Genomic DNA, 16,430 nt, shown 5'->3' with positions numbered 1-16,430 from the left:
TTCTCCTGCTGGTTTTCCGGCCCCCCCAGTTTCCTGCTGAGGGGCAGCTGGGTGTGAGCCCACGAGGCACAGATTTCTGTGATTAGGCAACGCCAGGCAGTCTCTCCCCTTTCGCTTTCAGCTGCCTCTTCTTCCCCTTCCCCTGGGCAGCCCCAGCATCCGCCGCGAGCGCAGCAGCACAGCCCTGCACGGCCATGGAGCGCAGGGACCGCGAGCCCCTGGTCAGGAAAACGAGCTCCTCTTACCACACCTTCCCCGAGAGCACTGCCAGGAGGCTCGACAAGGAGTACCTGAGGTGAGGAGCAGGCTGGGGTCACACAGGGGGCAGAGGTTGGGCTGTGCCCCCCATCCCCAGGGCAGTGGGCTGGGGGCAGCTGGGGGAAGAGCTGTTCCATATTCCTGCCATTGCTGAGCTGCTTTGAGATGGGATCTCATCCTGCTCAAAGAGGCTGGATGAGCCCACTTGGAAGCCTGATGGGTCTGTGTGACTCTTCTGGGGGCAGGAGGTCCTGCTGGGGGCACGGGGACTTTGAAAGAACCTTTTCCCTGCGCTGCTGGGATGAACTGGCTGCCGCTGGGTCCCTGGTGCCACCCAGCTCCAGCTTCTGCTTTTCTTGCTTTGTTGAACCCCCTGAAAACTGCCTGGCACAGAGAGAAGCACTAGCAAAGAGAAACCCCACCAGCCTGGGGCTGTGCACAGCCATTCCCCAGGAAAATCCCTCCGTGGGTGTCACCAGTGCCTCGGCCAAGGCTGGGGGAAGCAGGGTTTAAGTTTCTGCTGGCACCCAACACGTCCCTGTCTGTCCGTGCCTCCCGCAGGAGCCTCCACAACAAGCGGCTCTACCTGGCTGTGTTTGCCGCTGTCCTGGGCAACTTCAGCTTCGGCTTCGCCCTGGTTTATCCCTCCCCCGTCATCCCTGCCCTGGAGGCTCATCCCAGCCCTGCGCTGAGGCTGGACCAGCACACAGCACCCTGGTTCGGGGTGAGGAGCTGAGGAGCAGGATGGGGGAGAGTGGGGGGATGCCGGGCTCACTCAGTGCCCTGGTTCGGGGTAAGGAGCGGGGTTATCCCTGCCAGGATGGGGCAGAGTGGGGGGATGCCGGGCTCACACAGTGCCCTGGTTCGGGGTGAGGAGCTGAGGAGCAGGATGGGGCAGGGTGGGGGGATGCTGGGCTCACACAGTGCCCTGGTTCGGGGTAAGGAGCGGGGTTATCCCTGCCAGCATGGGGCAGAGTGGGGGGATGCCAGGCTCAGTCAGTGCCCTGGTTATGAGGATCTGGGGGTCAGGATGGGGCAGAGCCGGGGGTGCCCGGGGGGTGCCAGGCTCACACAGCCCCTCTCTCTGCATGCCCCCAGTCGGTGTTCACGCTGGGAGCGGCGGCGGGCGGGCTCAGCACGATGCTGCTCAACGACTGCCTGGGCCGCAAGCTGAGCATCATGTTCTCGGCTCTGCCCTCGGCGCTGGGGTACGCGCTGCTGGCCGGAGCCCAGGGCCTCTGGATGCTGCTGCTGGGCCGGGTGCTGACGGGCTACGCCGGCGGAGTGACCTCCGCCTCCATCCCGGTAATTACAGGGGAATGCGGGGCAGCAGGAGCTGTGGATGGGCTGGGGGTTACAGGGCAGGAGGAGCTGAGGATGGGCTGGGGTTGCAGGCAGGAGGAGCTGAGGATGGGCCGGGGGTTGCAGGCAGGAGGTTCTGAGGATGGGCCGGGGGTTACAGGGCAGGAGGAGCTGACAATGGGCCGGGGGTTGCAGGCAGGAGGTTCTGAGGATGGGCTGGGGTTGCAGGGCAGGAGGTGCTGGCGTGCCCTGGATGAACTGGGGGATGATGCTGGGGCTCCCCGCTGTTTTTCAGAGGTACCAGCAGAGCCCCAGGGCTGTGGGGATGGGGAGGATGCAGCGGGTCAGCACCGGGGTGGGGAGGGTGTACCCACTCTTGCGGCTGGATTTCCTTGCCTGCAGGAAAGACAAGGCAGGTTCTCAGCCCCTTCTCCTCCCAGCAGTTATTTCCTCCCAAAGTGCAGGCTCGTGTTTCACAGAGAGGGGAAGGCAGGAGTTGAGTAACAGCAGGGCACCTCTTTCCAGTAACAGCCACTGGAGCACTTCTCACACACAGGGGAGAGGGGAAGTGGTGCTGCCGGCCAGGCTTCCTCTCCTCTGGCCAGAAGCAGCTGGACCCATCAGGTCTCCACCCTGAGAAGGCAATTCCCCAGCAATTTGGGTTTCCTCTGGTCACAGGGTGTGACTGTGAGGTGCCAGAGGGCAGGAGCAACAGGTGACAAGGGGACATTGCAGCTCTGTGAAGTGTGTGTTGTCCCTGTCCAGGTTTACATCTCGGAGATCTCCCACCCGGGGGTCAGGGGGATGCTGGGTGCCTGTCCCCAGATCATGGCTGTGCTGGGCTCCCTCGTCCTGTATGCACTGGGCAAGTATCTCCGTGGTGTCCCAGTGTCCAGGGCAACACTGTGGGGAGGGGGAGCTTAAAATAAAATAAACAACCTTCTCAGCAGGTGAGGGCTTGTTCCCTCTGCTATATGACAAATATACATGTATTCATTTGGTTTTAATTTCCTAGTTTTCCATGAGAAAGTTTAGAAATTTCCCAACCTTTCTTAGCTTTGTATCTACTTTCTGAAACCTTTTTGCACTTTCTAAAATCTTTTACCTTTTTGTATTCCTACAATTCCCCTGTGTGCTCTGAGGGATGAATTCATAGCCCACATGGACCTGTGGCCATCACTGTGCCCACAGACCCAGGTCCTGATGAGGTTTTGCCAGGCCTGAAGGGCAGCACACAACGATATCCCTGTGCATCTCCTGCCAGCACATGCCCTGGTTGCAGCAGGATCTTGCTGGATACTCTCAGATTTGCTGGAATTTCCCCATATCCTACTGTTGAAAATGCTGCTGTAATAGGATAGAATACATTTTAAATATTTCTTTTTAATTATTATTACTATTTTTCCTGCTGGGTTTATTAAATGAAATCCTTGGGGTGCCCAGGTGGAGGCAAGGCCAGGACATCCATTCCAGAGTGGTTTTTCTTACAGTTTTCCCCTAACTGCTGCTCTGGCAGGGCTGTTCCTGGACTGGCGCTGGCTGGCCGTGGCTGGGGAGGTGCCAGTGCTTGCCATGGTCCTCCTGCTCTGCTTCATGCCCAACTCGCCCCGGTTCCTGCTCTCCCAGGGCAAGGAGGAGGAGGCCCTGGGCTCCCTGTGCTGGCTGCGGGGTGAGGACACAGATTATGCCCGGGAGTACGAACAGATCAAGGACAGCGTGAGGAAGCAGGTGAGGAAGCTCAGCACAGGGAAATGTAACATGAAAACTGCAAAATCCATCCCCTGGGCAGCTCCTGAGCCACCCTCTGGATGCCAGATGGTTCCCAAAGGTGTTCTCACTTTGTGTTTCTGCCTTTGTGCCCCCAGAGCCGTCGGGTTTCCTGTGCTGAGCTCAAGGACCCCTTCCTCTACAAGCCCATTCTCATTGCGGGGGCAATGAGGTTCCTGCAGCAGCTCTCGGGGGTCACCTGCATCCTCGTGTACCTGCAGCCAATATTCAAGAAAACATCTGTCATCCTGGTGAGCCCTGCGCTTCAGCTCCTGCTCGGGCTGCCTGGGCTTTCAGTGAGGGTTGCCCAATTCCCCCACTTCCCTACAGACATAAAACCCTTTTTAAAGGATGTGCTCTGCAAAAGGCTGAGGGAGAACAAGGAGCAGGACTGGCCCCACTGTGTCCCTGCTCCTCCTCTGAGTTCAGGCTCATCATCTCCAGTCTCCTACTGGGAGAACAGCCTTGGCCAAGTCAGCAGCAGCTGTAGGCACCTGTCCCTTCCCCCTGCTCAGCTCCCCCCTGGTTTTTTGCAGAAAGCAGAGTACGATGCAGCCCTGGTTGGCCTGGTGCGTCTGTCCGCGGTGGCCATCGCTGCTGTGTCCATGGACAAAGCTGGCAGGAAGATTCTCCTGTTTGTATCAGGTGTGGCTCTCTCCACTTCTCCCACTGTCTTCCCAAGGGAAGCTCTTATTGAAGGATTTTCAGGAGCTCTGCAAGTGTGCAGGAGTGGAAACCTCAGCCCTACAGGGCTCAGGAAGGGAGGCAGGGAGGTCTCTTTCCCTTGGTGGTGCTTCAGCTCCTCAGCAGGGGCATTCCCAGGAGCTTGGCACAGAGAGGGTCACTCACCCCTCATTCTCACTGTGCTGCTGCCTCTCTCCACAGCTGGTGTCATGTTGGTCTCCAACCTGACCATGGGGCTCTACATCCACTTTGAGCCAGCTTCTCACAACGGCACCGTGGCCAACACCACCCTGATGAGCTCTGCCAGCCTCCCTGCTGAGCCAACAAATTACATCACCCTCATCCCCCTCCTGGCAACCATGTTCTTCATCATGGGTATGTGCAGAGAGCGCAGGACTGGTCACCAGCCAGGGGAGAGTGTTTCCCATCCAAGGCAGGGTGGTGTGGAGCAAGGAGACTGGGTTTGGAGGTGGAAGGAAGGCAGATGTCCCTGGAAGAGCAAGAAAGGGAGCATCTGAAGTCACTTTGGGGGGATAATGATTGCTCAGGGTTCTTCTGCACTCCTCAGTGACCTTCAAAGCCTGATCCCCTTCTCTCCTCCCCTGCAGGTTACGCCATGGGCTGGGGCCCCATCACTTGGCTGCTGATGTCGGAGATCCTCCCTCTCAAAGCCCGTGGGGTGGCCTCGGGCCTCTGTGTGGTCGTGAGCTGGCTGACAGCCTTCACCCTGACCCAGTTCTTCCTCCCAGTCGTGGTGGGTACTGCCTGGGGGTGTCCAGCAGCCCCTCCCCAGCCCCTCTCTGCACCAGCTCACAGCTGCTTTCTGCCCCACTTTCCAGAACGCCTTCGGCCTCGAGGTGCCCTTCCTGTTCTTCGCTGTCATCAATGCTGGGAACATCTTATTCACAGGCTGCTGTGTCCCTGAAACCAAAGGCAGGTCCCTGGAGCAGATTGAGGCCTTTTTCAGGACTGGCCGCAGGTCCTTCCTGAGGTAGGAGCTGCCCCTGCCCAGGCTGAGGGCAAAGCAAACTTGTGCTGCTGGAAGTGGAGGCTGGAGCTCCCTGCGGGAGAGGAAGGGGCAGCAGTGATCATCTTGCTCTGGCTGTAGAAGTTGCCAGCTGGAACTTTACCTTCTCCTCCTGTCACCCAACACTACCTGTCACCCCTTGGGATGGGAGCAGGTCACCAGCAGGGCCAGGCTGGAGACAAAGGTGTCCTGGAAGAATAAGTGTGGACAGGAAACTGTGGTTACCCTTTGTTCAGCAGCCTGAGGGTCTGGGGGCTTGTCTGGAGCTGAGTTTGCAGCTGGAGCTGTTCTGACAAAAGCTCATCATGTAGCTGCAGGAATAAAACAGTTTTGCCTCCAACTGCAAGACATTGCCTTGATTTGCAGAGAAGGGAGGGATGGGAGAGGCAGAGCAGGACTGTGGCAAGGGGACCACAGCAGCCTGCAGCTCCCCAGAGGAGTCTCAGGCACTCAAGGACCATGAAAGAGGCAGAGCCAGATCTTTTGTATCAAAAGCTGCCACGTTTTATTGCTCTAAAAACACACATTACACTAGAAGCCTAGAATAAGACCAAATACAGTTCACAATGAAAACCCAGGACAAAAGAATGGGAACAGACAAACATCCAGCTGTAGTGCAAGTGGTTCCCTGTGGGAAAGACACAGTGAGTACTGACAACACTTTGTGCTGGGGTGGGTCCTTCCCACCCTGGGGTTTGACCCACCCACAAGAGGGAGGTGGATGTGCCTCCACCTCCATCACTTTGAGATTTCAACTGCATAGTTAGTAGCAAATCAGTCTTACCCCTTTCCTGTGTTTCCTGCAAGATTAAGAACCTTTTATAATTATTTTTTAGAGCTAACCCGAGGTAAAACAAAGCTGCAGGAGGTGGTTATGGCTGTGAGGAACAAATGGCCTTGCTCAGTCCAACCTGACTCCTCCCAAAAGGGCAGAAGCACACAGGCTGAGCTGGGACATGATGTGCCCAAGCATTTGTCCAAGTTCCTGAAATGCACTTGGCACCCTGAGGGCTATTCCTGGGACATTCCTGCTGTCCTGAGGAAGCAGGGGGTAAAACAGCATGTTTGAGCCAGCCCTCCAGATGTGCCAGCTGCCATTCTGATCTCCTGCAGCAGGAGATGAGAAATCACCTAAGATGTGCTTTATTTTACCACAGCATTAATTTAAAACAGCCTAGGACAGAGGGAGAGTGGTGGGCCAAAATAAAAAACACAGAAAACATTCAGTATTAAACCTACCCTTTGCTGCTGAGACCCTTTTCCAGAAAGACGTTCAGCCCTGGCTGGAACACAACTTTTTCTAAGCATGGCCTGACTACAAGAGGTCTCAAGAGCCTCTGGTTTCCACTGACTTTCTGAAGACCAGGATTTCTGGCAGCCCTGTGCTCGAGCACTCTCTTTCTCACGTGGCTATGGACCAGCTCTTGATATCTTCACTTCAGTGAAACCCTTCCCTGAAGACAGTGGATGTTTTTTTTTCCTGAGGAAAAAAAATGACAGAGATGAATTGAGCTTCCCAGGGCTCAGCCTAAGGAGGAAATGCCCCACTAGGAAATGAGGTTGGACTCCAGCTCCTGAGAGAACCTCACTGGAGGAGCATTTTCTGAGTGACCTCCTTCCTCCAGCACAGTGAATCCCAGGGCGTTTGCTACAACGTTTGGAGTGTGAGAAATCACAGTGGCTCTTTCCAGAGGTAGAATGGTGTTTTTATTCACTGCACACACAGAGAATCGATGGGTGTTACAGAAGCAGCTCCTGCCCAGAGCAGCGAGCCCTGCCCTGCTCTCCACACCCCGTGGGCAGCCCCAGGGGACACAGAGCCACCACACACGAGTGGCAGAGGCATGGAAAGAGTGGCACAGTGCATAAAACTGCCCTGGTGACTGGTGTGTGACAGGCCACTGCTCCGCAGGGGTCCTGCCACTCTCAGTGCCAACAGCTCGGTGTCCTCAGCGTGTCACCCCCTGAGCCCTGCCATCATCTCCTTTCCAGACCTGGAGAGCAGACCCTGCTGCACAGAGCCCCTCCGGATCAGCCATTCCTCCTGCATGCCCTCAGCAGGGGTTGGGTTGAGCCTGTGAAACCTCCAGAGCAGGGTTTGAACCTCATTTGTCCTTGCACAGCTCCAAGCACCCCGAGGGTGCCTCTAAACACAACTAACAACCACCATGCACTGGCATTAACTACTGTGATGCTACTCTACTCTAAAGCGCCTTCCTATCTCCACCAAACAGCCCCACATGGGGGTGAGACCAAGCACTGACTGTCACCACAGCTCTTACAAGCCATGGGTGCTGTCACCAAGCCTGTCTGCAATGCTGGCAGCGTCTGCCTTGGTTCCAGCTCCACCAGACAGCCAAAATTCCCAAGGGTTCCTGCTCCAGACAGGCCCCTGTAGGAGTCACCACCCTTGGGGACACCTCCAGTGGTGACAGGCACAGACACTTCTCTGTGGCCAAAGGCTCCAGCTCAGCTCTTTCAGGGGAGTTCCTGAGGCCCATTTTCAGCTCGCTGAGCTTTGCCACCCTCTCATGGTGGCACATTGGTGCAGATTTCTCCCTTGCCTCAGCCCCAGGGTCAGACTCTGCTGCCACAAAAGACTGTGACAGCACTGCTGGGACTTCTGCCTGGGTGCCAAGGAGCAGAGTGGGCCATGCAGGTGCCCTGGAGCACCTGCCCCAGCCCCAGGGACCATGGCAGGGAGTGGCAGATGCACCCTGGAAGCAGATGCACCCTGGAAGCAGATCCTCAGAGCACCCTGGAAGTCTCAGCCCTTGAGCTCTGCTTTGCCTTTGGCCTCCTGACACTAAAGCTACTGCAGAACTACTCACAGAGCAAAGCAGTCCCTACCATCGACATGCATCAGTCTGCAACATTCCTCTACTAAACGCTACAGAATTCCCCACACCCCCCTGAAATCAAAGCACGTGCCCATTCCTGAGGCAGGACTCTGCCCTTGCAGCACCCAGAGGTTATTCCCTCTGGAGTACCCCCCATTCCTCCTGCATTCCATCCCTGCAGGCAGCAGGAGGCTGTGGGCCAATGGCCCCTGCATTGCATTCAGCACCAAGAGCTGGGGGCTCCAAACCAGCACAGCTTTGAGGAAAAAAGCTGCCTTTGTGAAAAAAAACCCAGGCTGGTGGTGCCTGGTCTGCATCCCCGACAGGGGTGTCGGAGCAATCCCAGTTAAAAGGTAGGGGGAAAGGGGCTTTGCACAAAAAGGGTGCAGGAAAAAAATCCCCACATCCAGGAAATGCTGGCTGGTGGGAATCCTCCCAGCTCCTGAGCTCCAGGGAAGAAGGAGCAGCTCACAGAAGCCAGCAGCTTGAGGAAGGGCAGGGTTTAAGGAGAGTTTTCAGCGTGGACAGACCCCTCTGACAGACAGACAGCACTCAGCATTTCTCAGAGGACAGCATAAGCCCTGTGTACCCAAGGATTCAAGCAGGGACACACAGTGCTGGTGGCTGTCCCAGTCCAGCATTTACAGCCCAGTTTTCCTCCCTTCTCTCTCCCAGAAGAGGGGGAAAACACAGTTTGTCAAGCTTGTGGCCCAGAACAAGACAAAGGGGTCAAAGGACAACACACTTTTTTTTTGAAGAGTCTGAGAAACACTCTGAAGGCTGAAATTGGATTTTGCAGCAGCCAGGGCTGTCCCTGGGTTCAGAGACCCCTGGTGAAATGAGGCAGCCCTGTGAAGGACAGGAAACAGAGCACTCCTTTCGCCTACATCCATAGAAAATGAGTCCCATTAAAGTACTTAAATAACTAGAAATAAATTATTCCCCTTTTTCCCAATCAAAACAAAAAGCAACCATATAAAAATAAAATAAATTAAAATTCCCAGGACAAACTGGGATGAGAAGAGTGGGATCTGGGCTTAGTGAGAAGTTTTGTACTGCATGGTACAAAGCAAACAGAAAATACAATGTGAAAACCACAGAAAGAGCCTGGAATAGCAAAGTAAAACATCCCAGCTGTCCACACTGAAATGGTGCAGCCTCCTCTCTGTTTGCACAGGGAAGTTGTGCCACCTTCCCATACAAAACCAGCTCAGGATTGATGCAAAAAACCACAATCCCAAAGATCAGGCAAGCAGAGCAGGTCCCTTCACGGAGGGATGCAGGAGCAGAGTCCCAGGCTCACGAGGCAGGAACGCTCCTGCACATCAGTGACCCTGACATCAGCAAAAAATCCCACTTGGCTCAAGAAACAGCATCCTTTTCTGCTGTGGTACAGCAAATATTGTTTCCCTTCTGCCCCAGTAAAAGAGTGAAGCTTAAGAAAATTGCCCTTATTAAGACAAAGTAATTAATTCTCATAATTCAAGTAAATAGCAGTCACTGCCTGTAGCTGTATCCAGAGGAAGCAGGGACTGTGCTTTGGAGGTCCCAGGATCTGCCCAGCAGCTCTGGCAGCTCCCCTGCAGAGATGGATTTTATCTTTAGATGAATTTTTGCTGGAAATCCTTTCCCATGCAGCAATGCCTCCAGTGCTTGGTCCCATAATTAAAATAGTGGAAGAAGACCAAGGTTAAGCACCAGGGGGTTTTAGGTGTTGTACCTGGGAAGGGCCATCCCAGGGAGTGTTCCTAAACACGTGGAACCTGCGCTGGCAGGTCCTCTGTCCCTCCTCACCCATCCAGAGGGCAGTCCATAAAAAAAAATTAAAAGGCTGGGAAAACAGCACTCAGAGAGCCAGCACCTCTACTGGCAAGAAAATATTGGAAAAAAAATTCTTTTTGCAAGCAAAAAGAAAATAAAATATTAAAAAGTAGGGGCACAGTTTGGGTTGAGGGTTGAGAAGAGAAGGAGCAATGTGCTGAGGTCTGGCTGCTGGAGTGAGGAGAGGACACAGCCTGCCCCAGCCCCTGAGATTTCCAGTTGCTGCAGTGTCCAGGGAAATCGTGGTGTAGCAGGGAGTGGAGAGGACAGAGGGAAGGGCAGAGTGGATTTCCACATCTTCACCATCTCAGCATCCAGGAGATGCTACCCTGAGCTCGTGTCCTTCAGAGAGCCTGTCCCTCCAGGCTCCCCGTGAGCTTCTCTTCATCCATCTGCTTCTGCTGCTGGTGGATCCGGGCGTAGGAGATGGCATCTCCCCTGAGGAGAGAAGGGACAGCGTGGGGATGGCAGGGACTGGCCCAGCTGGGGCCTGGCTCTCCGTGCCAAGGGATTCCAGGGGTCAAACCACGCTTGCTGGCCTTCCCCAACCCCCAAAGCTGCTCTCTGCCCCAGGGCTGGGCCCATCCACCCAACAGCTGCAGACAGAAGAGTGGGACCCTCAGAACTCCCAAAACTCAGAGCTTCAGCAGCCCCAGGACCTTCCCTCACAGGGCTCTGAGACGAGGGAGATTTCTCTGGCCGTGTCCACACCTCAGCACGAGAAAAGCACAGCCTTAGGAAGACAGATGGAGCAGGGTCTGCAGCTCCATCTCCCCCTTCCCTGCCCTCCACGATCTGGATCTCTCTTACTTCTTTCCAAGGGCTGACAGGCCGTAGAGCACGCCGGTGGCGAAGGCGATGGCGTTGCCCAGGAGCGTGGTCAGCGTCAGGCTGAGCATGACGGGGAACACGGCCATCCTGGAAGACAGGGGCGGCCCTCAGAGCAGGGCCCCGCTCCCCACGGGGTGCAGGGGTGTTCTTCCCCCGGGATGTGCCCACCATCAGCCCCCAGGAGCATCCTCACCCGCAGTAGAAAGCTGCTTTCTGCCAGGCCCGCAGCCTGTCGGCCCTGGCGGCCACGGCGTTGGCGAACTCGATGAACTGGCAGCAGAAAGGGGCCTCGCACAGGAACAGCACGAAGGCGTTGAGCCTCCAGAGAGAGAAAACCAGAGTTAATGCTGCTTTGAGTCACCAGATGGGGGTCAGCAATGCCCCCCAGGCCCACAGAGAGCAGATACACCATGCTCTGTGCAGGTGGAGGGAATGGTGAGGATGGGCCCTGCTCTGCTCCCCTCACTTCTTGATAATTTCCAAATTTCCAAGCCCTGCTGACGCAGATTTATTTTGGACAAGGGTATCTCAGTATTTACCTAAAAGTGCATAAAGAAATAATATAGATAGAATAAACCTAACATCCCAACCTGCCTGATGGAGCAAGGTCTGGCAATTCCCAGAGCCTGATGGATGTTTCACTCCCATCCCTGCCCAAGCAGAGCAGCTTTGCCCCCCTCAGTGGGGCCTGGTTGACAATACCTCCCTCCCAGCAGGAAAGTGAGAATAAACCTGCTCACATCATCCACACGCCGGCTGCGATGTTCAGGGGGTTGATGGTGACACAGTTCCAGAGACCAGCAAAGGCACAGGCTGGAAAGAGAGAGGCTTTCAGTGACCACCATGACCAACCCTGTGTGCCCTTGGCCAGCACCTGTGGGCACTGCAGGGCAGCACAGGATGGTGGGTGGAAAGGTCTGGCGGCCCAGAGGGAGAATGGAATGCAGGGAAGAGCCCTCCTCTGGTATCCTTTTGCTCTAGGTGCTGTTCCAACAATTATTTCCCTTGTGTAGAACAACATTTGCTTCCACATGGAGTCCAGGACGTGCACCTGGATTTTATGTGCCAAGGTAGACAAGCAGTGCCAGCAGGTTCTACCACTGAGCACAGGGCAACAGGTTCAGCAAAAACATGGCTTGCACACAGGAAAATAACAAATACAACACAGGTGAACCCAGCCCCTGCCACTCACGGCTGGTTCTGTGCAGCTTCACCAGAGATGGGCAGAAAAGAGCCAAGTTTGGGTCTCCACTAACACAAAAGGAAGTGAATAAAGCCCAAAATAACCCCAGTGCTCCTGGCTCTGTAACTCAGGGAGAGGAACCAGGCAGCAGTGACTGAGCTGAGCTGCATCCACCTCCCTGCTGCCTCATTAAACTTGCAGAGTGTTCCTGGCACCTGATCCGGCCCCTTCCCTCTGCCAGGGCCAGAGCTGGCACCAGGAACTTGAGCCCAGCTGGGAGGGCAGGAGACACACACCCAGCAAACATCATAACACGGCAAAACTCCACCTCAAATGGATTCTATAGCCTTTAAAGGCTGTCTTGGGGGTGATGAGAGCAGCAGAGCCTCTCTCTGAGGAAGAGACCAGCCCTAGATTGAGGATTTTGGGGAGGGGATCCCTGAGCAGAGCTGCTGTGAGCAGCCCTGACCTTCAAAAGCCTGGCACATGCTTGCAAGGTTTCTTTTAAGCAGTCGCTGCTGAATCCTCAAAGTTCCTTTAAAAATAGTTATCCTTGTTTACCAGGCTGGGAAGCAGAACTGCAGGCAATGACAGGACAGACTGAAGGTCATCCCATGAGCAAGTGACCTCCCGGTTTTAGGAAATTCCAAAAAACCTTATTTTTTAACACTTCCTAGAACTAAGTCCACAGGACCCAAAATCTTTTGGAGAGTCCTGCAAGAACAAGATCAGCTGGCAGAGGAGGTATTTCAGAGGATGTGCTGATATCCATGCTCCAAGGGCACTTCTCACCCTCCCGTCCCACAGGTTCCAGTGTCACTGTCCCCACACTGCAGGGGAAACTGAGGCACGGGGGTGGAGTGATCTGTTCATGGTCACACGTGCAAAGAGCTGGAGAGGAGCAGTGGCAAGCAGGATTCCTGGGAGCTGTGGGCAGCATGGAGAGCAGAGCCCAAACCAGGGGGTTCTAATTCCCTGTGACCACCAAACCCTTGGGTGCTGATGGAAGAGGAGCTCGGGGGATGCACCCCAGGCTCGTGGCACTCCTGGACTCGAAAGGACATTCCTGACAACAATGCTGAGTGACTTTCTGGCACTTTATAATTAGCAGATCAGCAAAACCTCTCAACTATCCCCAAAACACAGCCAGGGCTGGGGCAGGACCCTGCCTGGCTGAGCACAGAGGTCCAGGCAGTTCCCAGCAGGTCTCCACCACACAACAAACAAAGGGAAGCAGGATGTTCTTTTCCAAGCAAGTTTTTTTTTCCCTAATCAAACCAACCAGGGGTTGTTTTGCCAGGTTTCTGGTTTGGTTTTGTCCCCAAACATTCCAAAACAGACCTGCAGCTCCATGTCCCTGCAGCAGTCCTGGCTCAGCAACCAGCCTGGTTGCCAGAGGACTAATGACCCAGGAAGCAGAGCGGAGAGAGCCCCACGTCAGCAGGAGCAGCAGGAAAGGAGTCAAAGGTCTGGGATCACAGGAGCACTGCCCCCAGAGCTGCTGCCAGAACAGCCACAGAACAACTCAGTGGCCTTAGGTTTCCTTTGCAGAGCTGCTTGTCTCACACAGCCTGGTACATCCTTGTCCCACCGGGGCAGGAGCTGATCCCACCCTTGCCAAGCCAAAGATTTCTTTTTAAAATATTTTCTTTTTGAGCAGAGGCCTCACAACAGGGTTAAAATGCAGATAATGCTCTGTGGCACGTAAGCTATGGGAGACAGACAGTTCTGCCATTTGTTTCACTGCTGTCCCACCTCGAATCCCTGAGGAAGCACAAATAACTGGGAGCTAAAATGGGGGGGGAAAGACACCCTTCCCTACAAAGGCTCTATTCATTTCCAGCAGCTGGTCACTGTCCTCAACACAAGCCTATTTTTGCTCCTAGAGTGTTTTACAAAAGCCACAGACTCTCCTCGTCCCATTACAAACAGGAACACAAAGAGAGAAGGGACTTGGCCAAGGTCACCAAGCCAGCATGTGCAGGAGCCAGAAAGGGATCCTGAACCTTGTCTGTCTGGTTCTTGCTCCAGCCCTTGGATTTTTCTGGCTGAAACAAGCTGTGGCTGCAGGTGTTTGCATGTGGCAGATGTTGTCTGCTGGTCTCACCTCCACTAAAGAAGTTTCTCTTCCTTTCTGAGGGAATTTTTCCTTCTGTAAGAAATAATCCAGCCCTGTAGCAGCATTACAATCCAGTTGCTCACAATCCTTATAAATTAGTTCTGTTCTTTCACAGCAAGCTCTGAAAAGAACAGCAAACTCCAGCCTTGCTGGTTTATTCATCACCTCTTCTCCAAACCATCCACCTTCAACAAGGTGATGCTGAACAAGCAGCATTTTGAAGAGGAATGTTGGTAGCATGGGGCACTGGTTGTTTTTTCCACAATCCCCTTTTTCCCTGTTCATAAGGAGAGTTTGTACCTCATTCTCTGCCTGATAAAGAGACAGTCAGGGCTCCAGAGCCAGATGTCACTCCCCAGATCTTTGGCAAACCCTGTTAAGAACCTGGCTCTTCTTCCAAAAGCTTCTCCCAGACTCACCCAAAGACATAAAACTCTCATCTTTCCTGTAAAAACAAGCCACGAGGTCGCAGAGCCATGAACAAAAGGTTGGGAAAATAATCCAAGTATAATTCAGCTGCTTTGAAACACAAAGACAGAGAGGGGAAAAGAAGAAATTTGCACTTTCAAGCCACTCACGAGCTGCTGTAGCACGAGGCTGGCAGTGCCACCAGCACGACCCACCAGCTCTTCACCCTCCATCCACATCACCCCGAGCTCTGCATGGGATAAAACTGCAGGAAAAGCACCGAGGCTCCTGCTACAGCCACAGCCCGTGGGAAAGAAGCTGCTCCTCTGAACCCCCACCTGGGACCTGCTCCACAGACACTTCCCAGCTGGTTCTCCTGGCTGCTGGCCGGGCCAGGAGCGCGGGGGCCTCCGGCAGGGCACGGGGTGTTCAGAGCAGTCCCACCAAATCCTGTCACACCTCCAGGATTTCAGCACCTAGCACATGGAACGGTGAGAGCAGCACATGTTTTACCAGCCCAGCCAAAAAAGAGCTTTCAGGAGCCCAGTGATAGCACAGGGTGCAAATGTCAGCTCCAAAAACATCGTGGGGTTGTGCAGCCCAGCCCCAAGGCAAAATGCAGGCAGGGGGAGAGAGTGATCAGACACAAAGCTCCAGCTGATGGAATAAATCAGGGCTGATTGCACTGGCTGAGAAACCTTCTTGTTTAACTTGAAGTCATGGACCTGAAGCAGGAGAAATTCTCCATCCTGTGCTCTGCAGGAGATCAGACTAAGCGGTCATAACAGTCCCTCCTGCTTTTAAGAGCTATTAATCTCTCCACAGAATGTAGCAAAACAGCACTCCAGGACAGGCTGATTTCTGGCAAAGTTGCTGAGACTCTTTCCCTGGGAAAGTTTTTTTCAGCAGCAGGTAATTCTGAGCTCAGCCAACTTACTCTGCGTCTGCAGCTCCGTTCTCTGTGTCCTACCAAACCCCTTAAAAGCACACAGCACAAACCAAAACCATTCTTCACCTTCAGTAAAACCCACGGGCAGGCCTTCTGCAATCAGCAACAAGAGCAATGGGAAACATGCTCTGACAGTGATGATGGAGGGGAAAAAAAACAAATTGTAGGAACATATAAACACCCAAAAGTCAAATAGGATAAACCAAACCCTGCGGCCACTCTCCCAGCCCTGACCTGACCCCCGTGAGCCTGGTGCTCACAGTAAAATAATCTAATTTGTCTGCCAGGCACCAGGGTTCAGCTGCTGCTCCCATCACTGCCAGGGAGTGCCACATCCAAGGAGAACCTCGGGGATTTGCAGATTGCCCCGTGACGTCCCCGCTGCCGGGTGCCGAAGTTCAGCAGGCTCAGTGAGCACGGAGCACATCCCTCGTGGGCAGCTGAACCCACCCTGCTGCAGGCACAGCCTGCGCTCGCCCTTCTGCCCCAAAAGCCGCAAACCAAGAGCTGGCACCAACCCATCACCCCAAAACCCCTTCATGGCGCGGCCAGCGTGACCCCGGGAGCAGTGTCATGCAGGAGGGGACACGCAGAGGGGAGGGGATACTCACACATGCCCCCGATGACCCCGGCAATCCTGCAGAGCCACCTGTACCACCAGGTCATGCCCTCATCGGCGTCTGCTGCCTCGGGGGCTGCTGCTGCTGCTGCTGCTGGGAACTGCTCATCCTGCGAGCTCATCTCCCCCCGCTGCCGGGGGCTCAGCGCCCCGCTGCCCACCTGAGCCCCCAGGTGTCACCCCCTCCTCCAGCCGGCCCAGGGGACAGCCCCTAAAGCCAGGCCTGGGCCTGTCCCCGTGTCCCCATGCAGGGCTGGCACCCCAGGGCTGACAATGGAGGGTGGCTGGCTGCAGGGCGGTGATGCCAGCGGGCCTGGAGCTGCTCCACGGCTCTCTCCAGCTGCATTGTGGGTCCCCCCCGGCAGCAGGCAGGGCTTTGGCTTTGATGTCACTCGCATTAAAAGGCTGTGGGCAGAGCTCTGCTGCTCATATTCATCAGCACAGGCACGGCCACGCACCTCACACCAGCTCTGGATGGCCCCGGGAACAACTGGGTGTTGTTATCCAGGCAAGCCTTAACATTTAGTATTCCTTAGTGATCCCAGCGATCCTTAACATTTAGTGTTCCACAGTGATCCTAGTGATCCTTAACATTTAATGTTCCTTAGTGATCCTAGTGATC

General features: G+C 54.8%; 2 protein-coding genes across 2 annotated transcripts; one reads left to right on the top strand and one right to left on the bottom strand.

The window, feature by feature from the left end:
* The first annotated feature begins 166 nt into the window (after positions 1–166).
* SLC2A6 (solute carrier family 2 member 6) lies at positions 167–5,239 on the top strand. Its single transcript, XM_041406820.1, has 10 exons — positions 167–295; positions 820–982; positions 1,357–1,563; positions 2,326–2,425; positions 3,077–3,288; positions 3,426–3,578; positions 3,864–3,972; positions 4,213–4,386; positions 4,620–4,765; positions 4,851–5,239. The coding sequence occupies exons 1-10, from the start codon at positions 195–197 to the stop codon at positions 5,004–5,006; spliced, it is 1,521 nt and encodes a 506-aa protein (XP_041262754.1). The 5' UTR covers positions 167–194; the 3' UTR covers positions 5,007–5,239.
* A 4,489-nt stretch (positions 5,240–9,728) lies between these two features.
* Positions 9,729–16,137, bottom strand: CACFD1 (calcium channel flower domain containing 1). Its single transcript, XM_041406681.1, has 5 exons — positions 15,801–16,137; positions 11,271–11,343; positions 10,724–10,849; positions 10,510–10,617; positions 9,729–10,137 (listed from the first exon to the last, which is right to left on the bottom strand). Exons 1-5 carry the CDS (start codon positions 15,928–15,930, stop codon positions 10,044–10,046), a joined length of 531 nt encoding a protein of 176 aa, XP_041262615.1. The 5' UTR covers positions 15,931–16,137; the 3' UTR covers positions 9,729–10,043.
* Between the last annotated feature and the right edge of the window lie 293 nt (positions 16,138–16,430).

The sequence above is a fragment of the Onychostruthus taczanowskii genome, unplaced genomic scaffold, assembly GCF_017590055.1.
Source record: "Onychostruthus taczanowskii isolate IOZ18803 unplaced genomic scaffold, ASM1759005v1 scaffold25, whole genome shotgun sequence".
Taxonomy (NCBI): Eukaryota; Metazoa; Chordata; class Aves; order Passeriformes; family Passeridae; genus Onychostruthus; species Onychostruthus taczanowskii.
The sequence above is the reverse complement of the archived record's forward strand: the minus strand, read 5'-3'. Positions and strand labels throughout refer to the sequence as shown.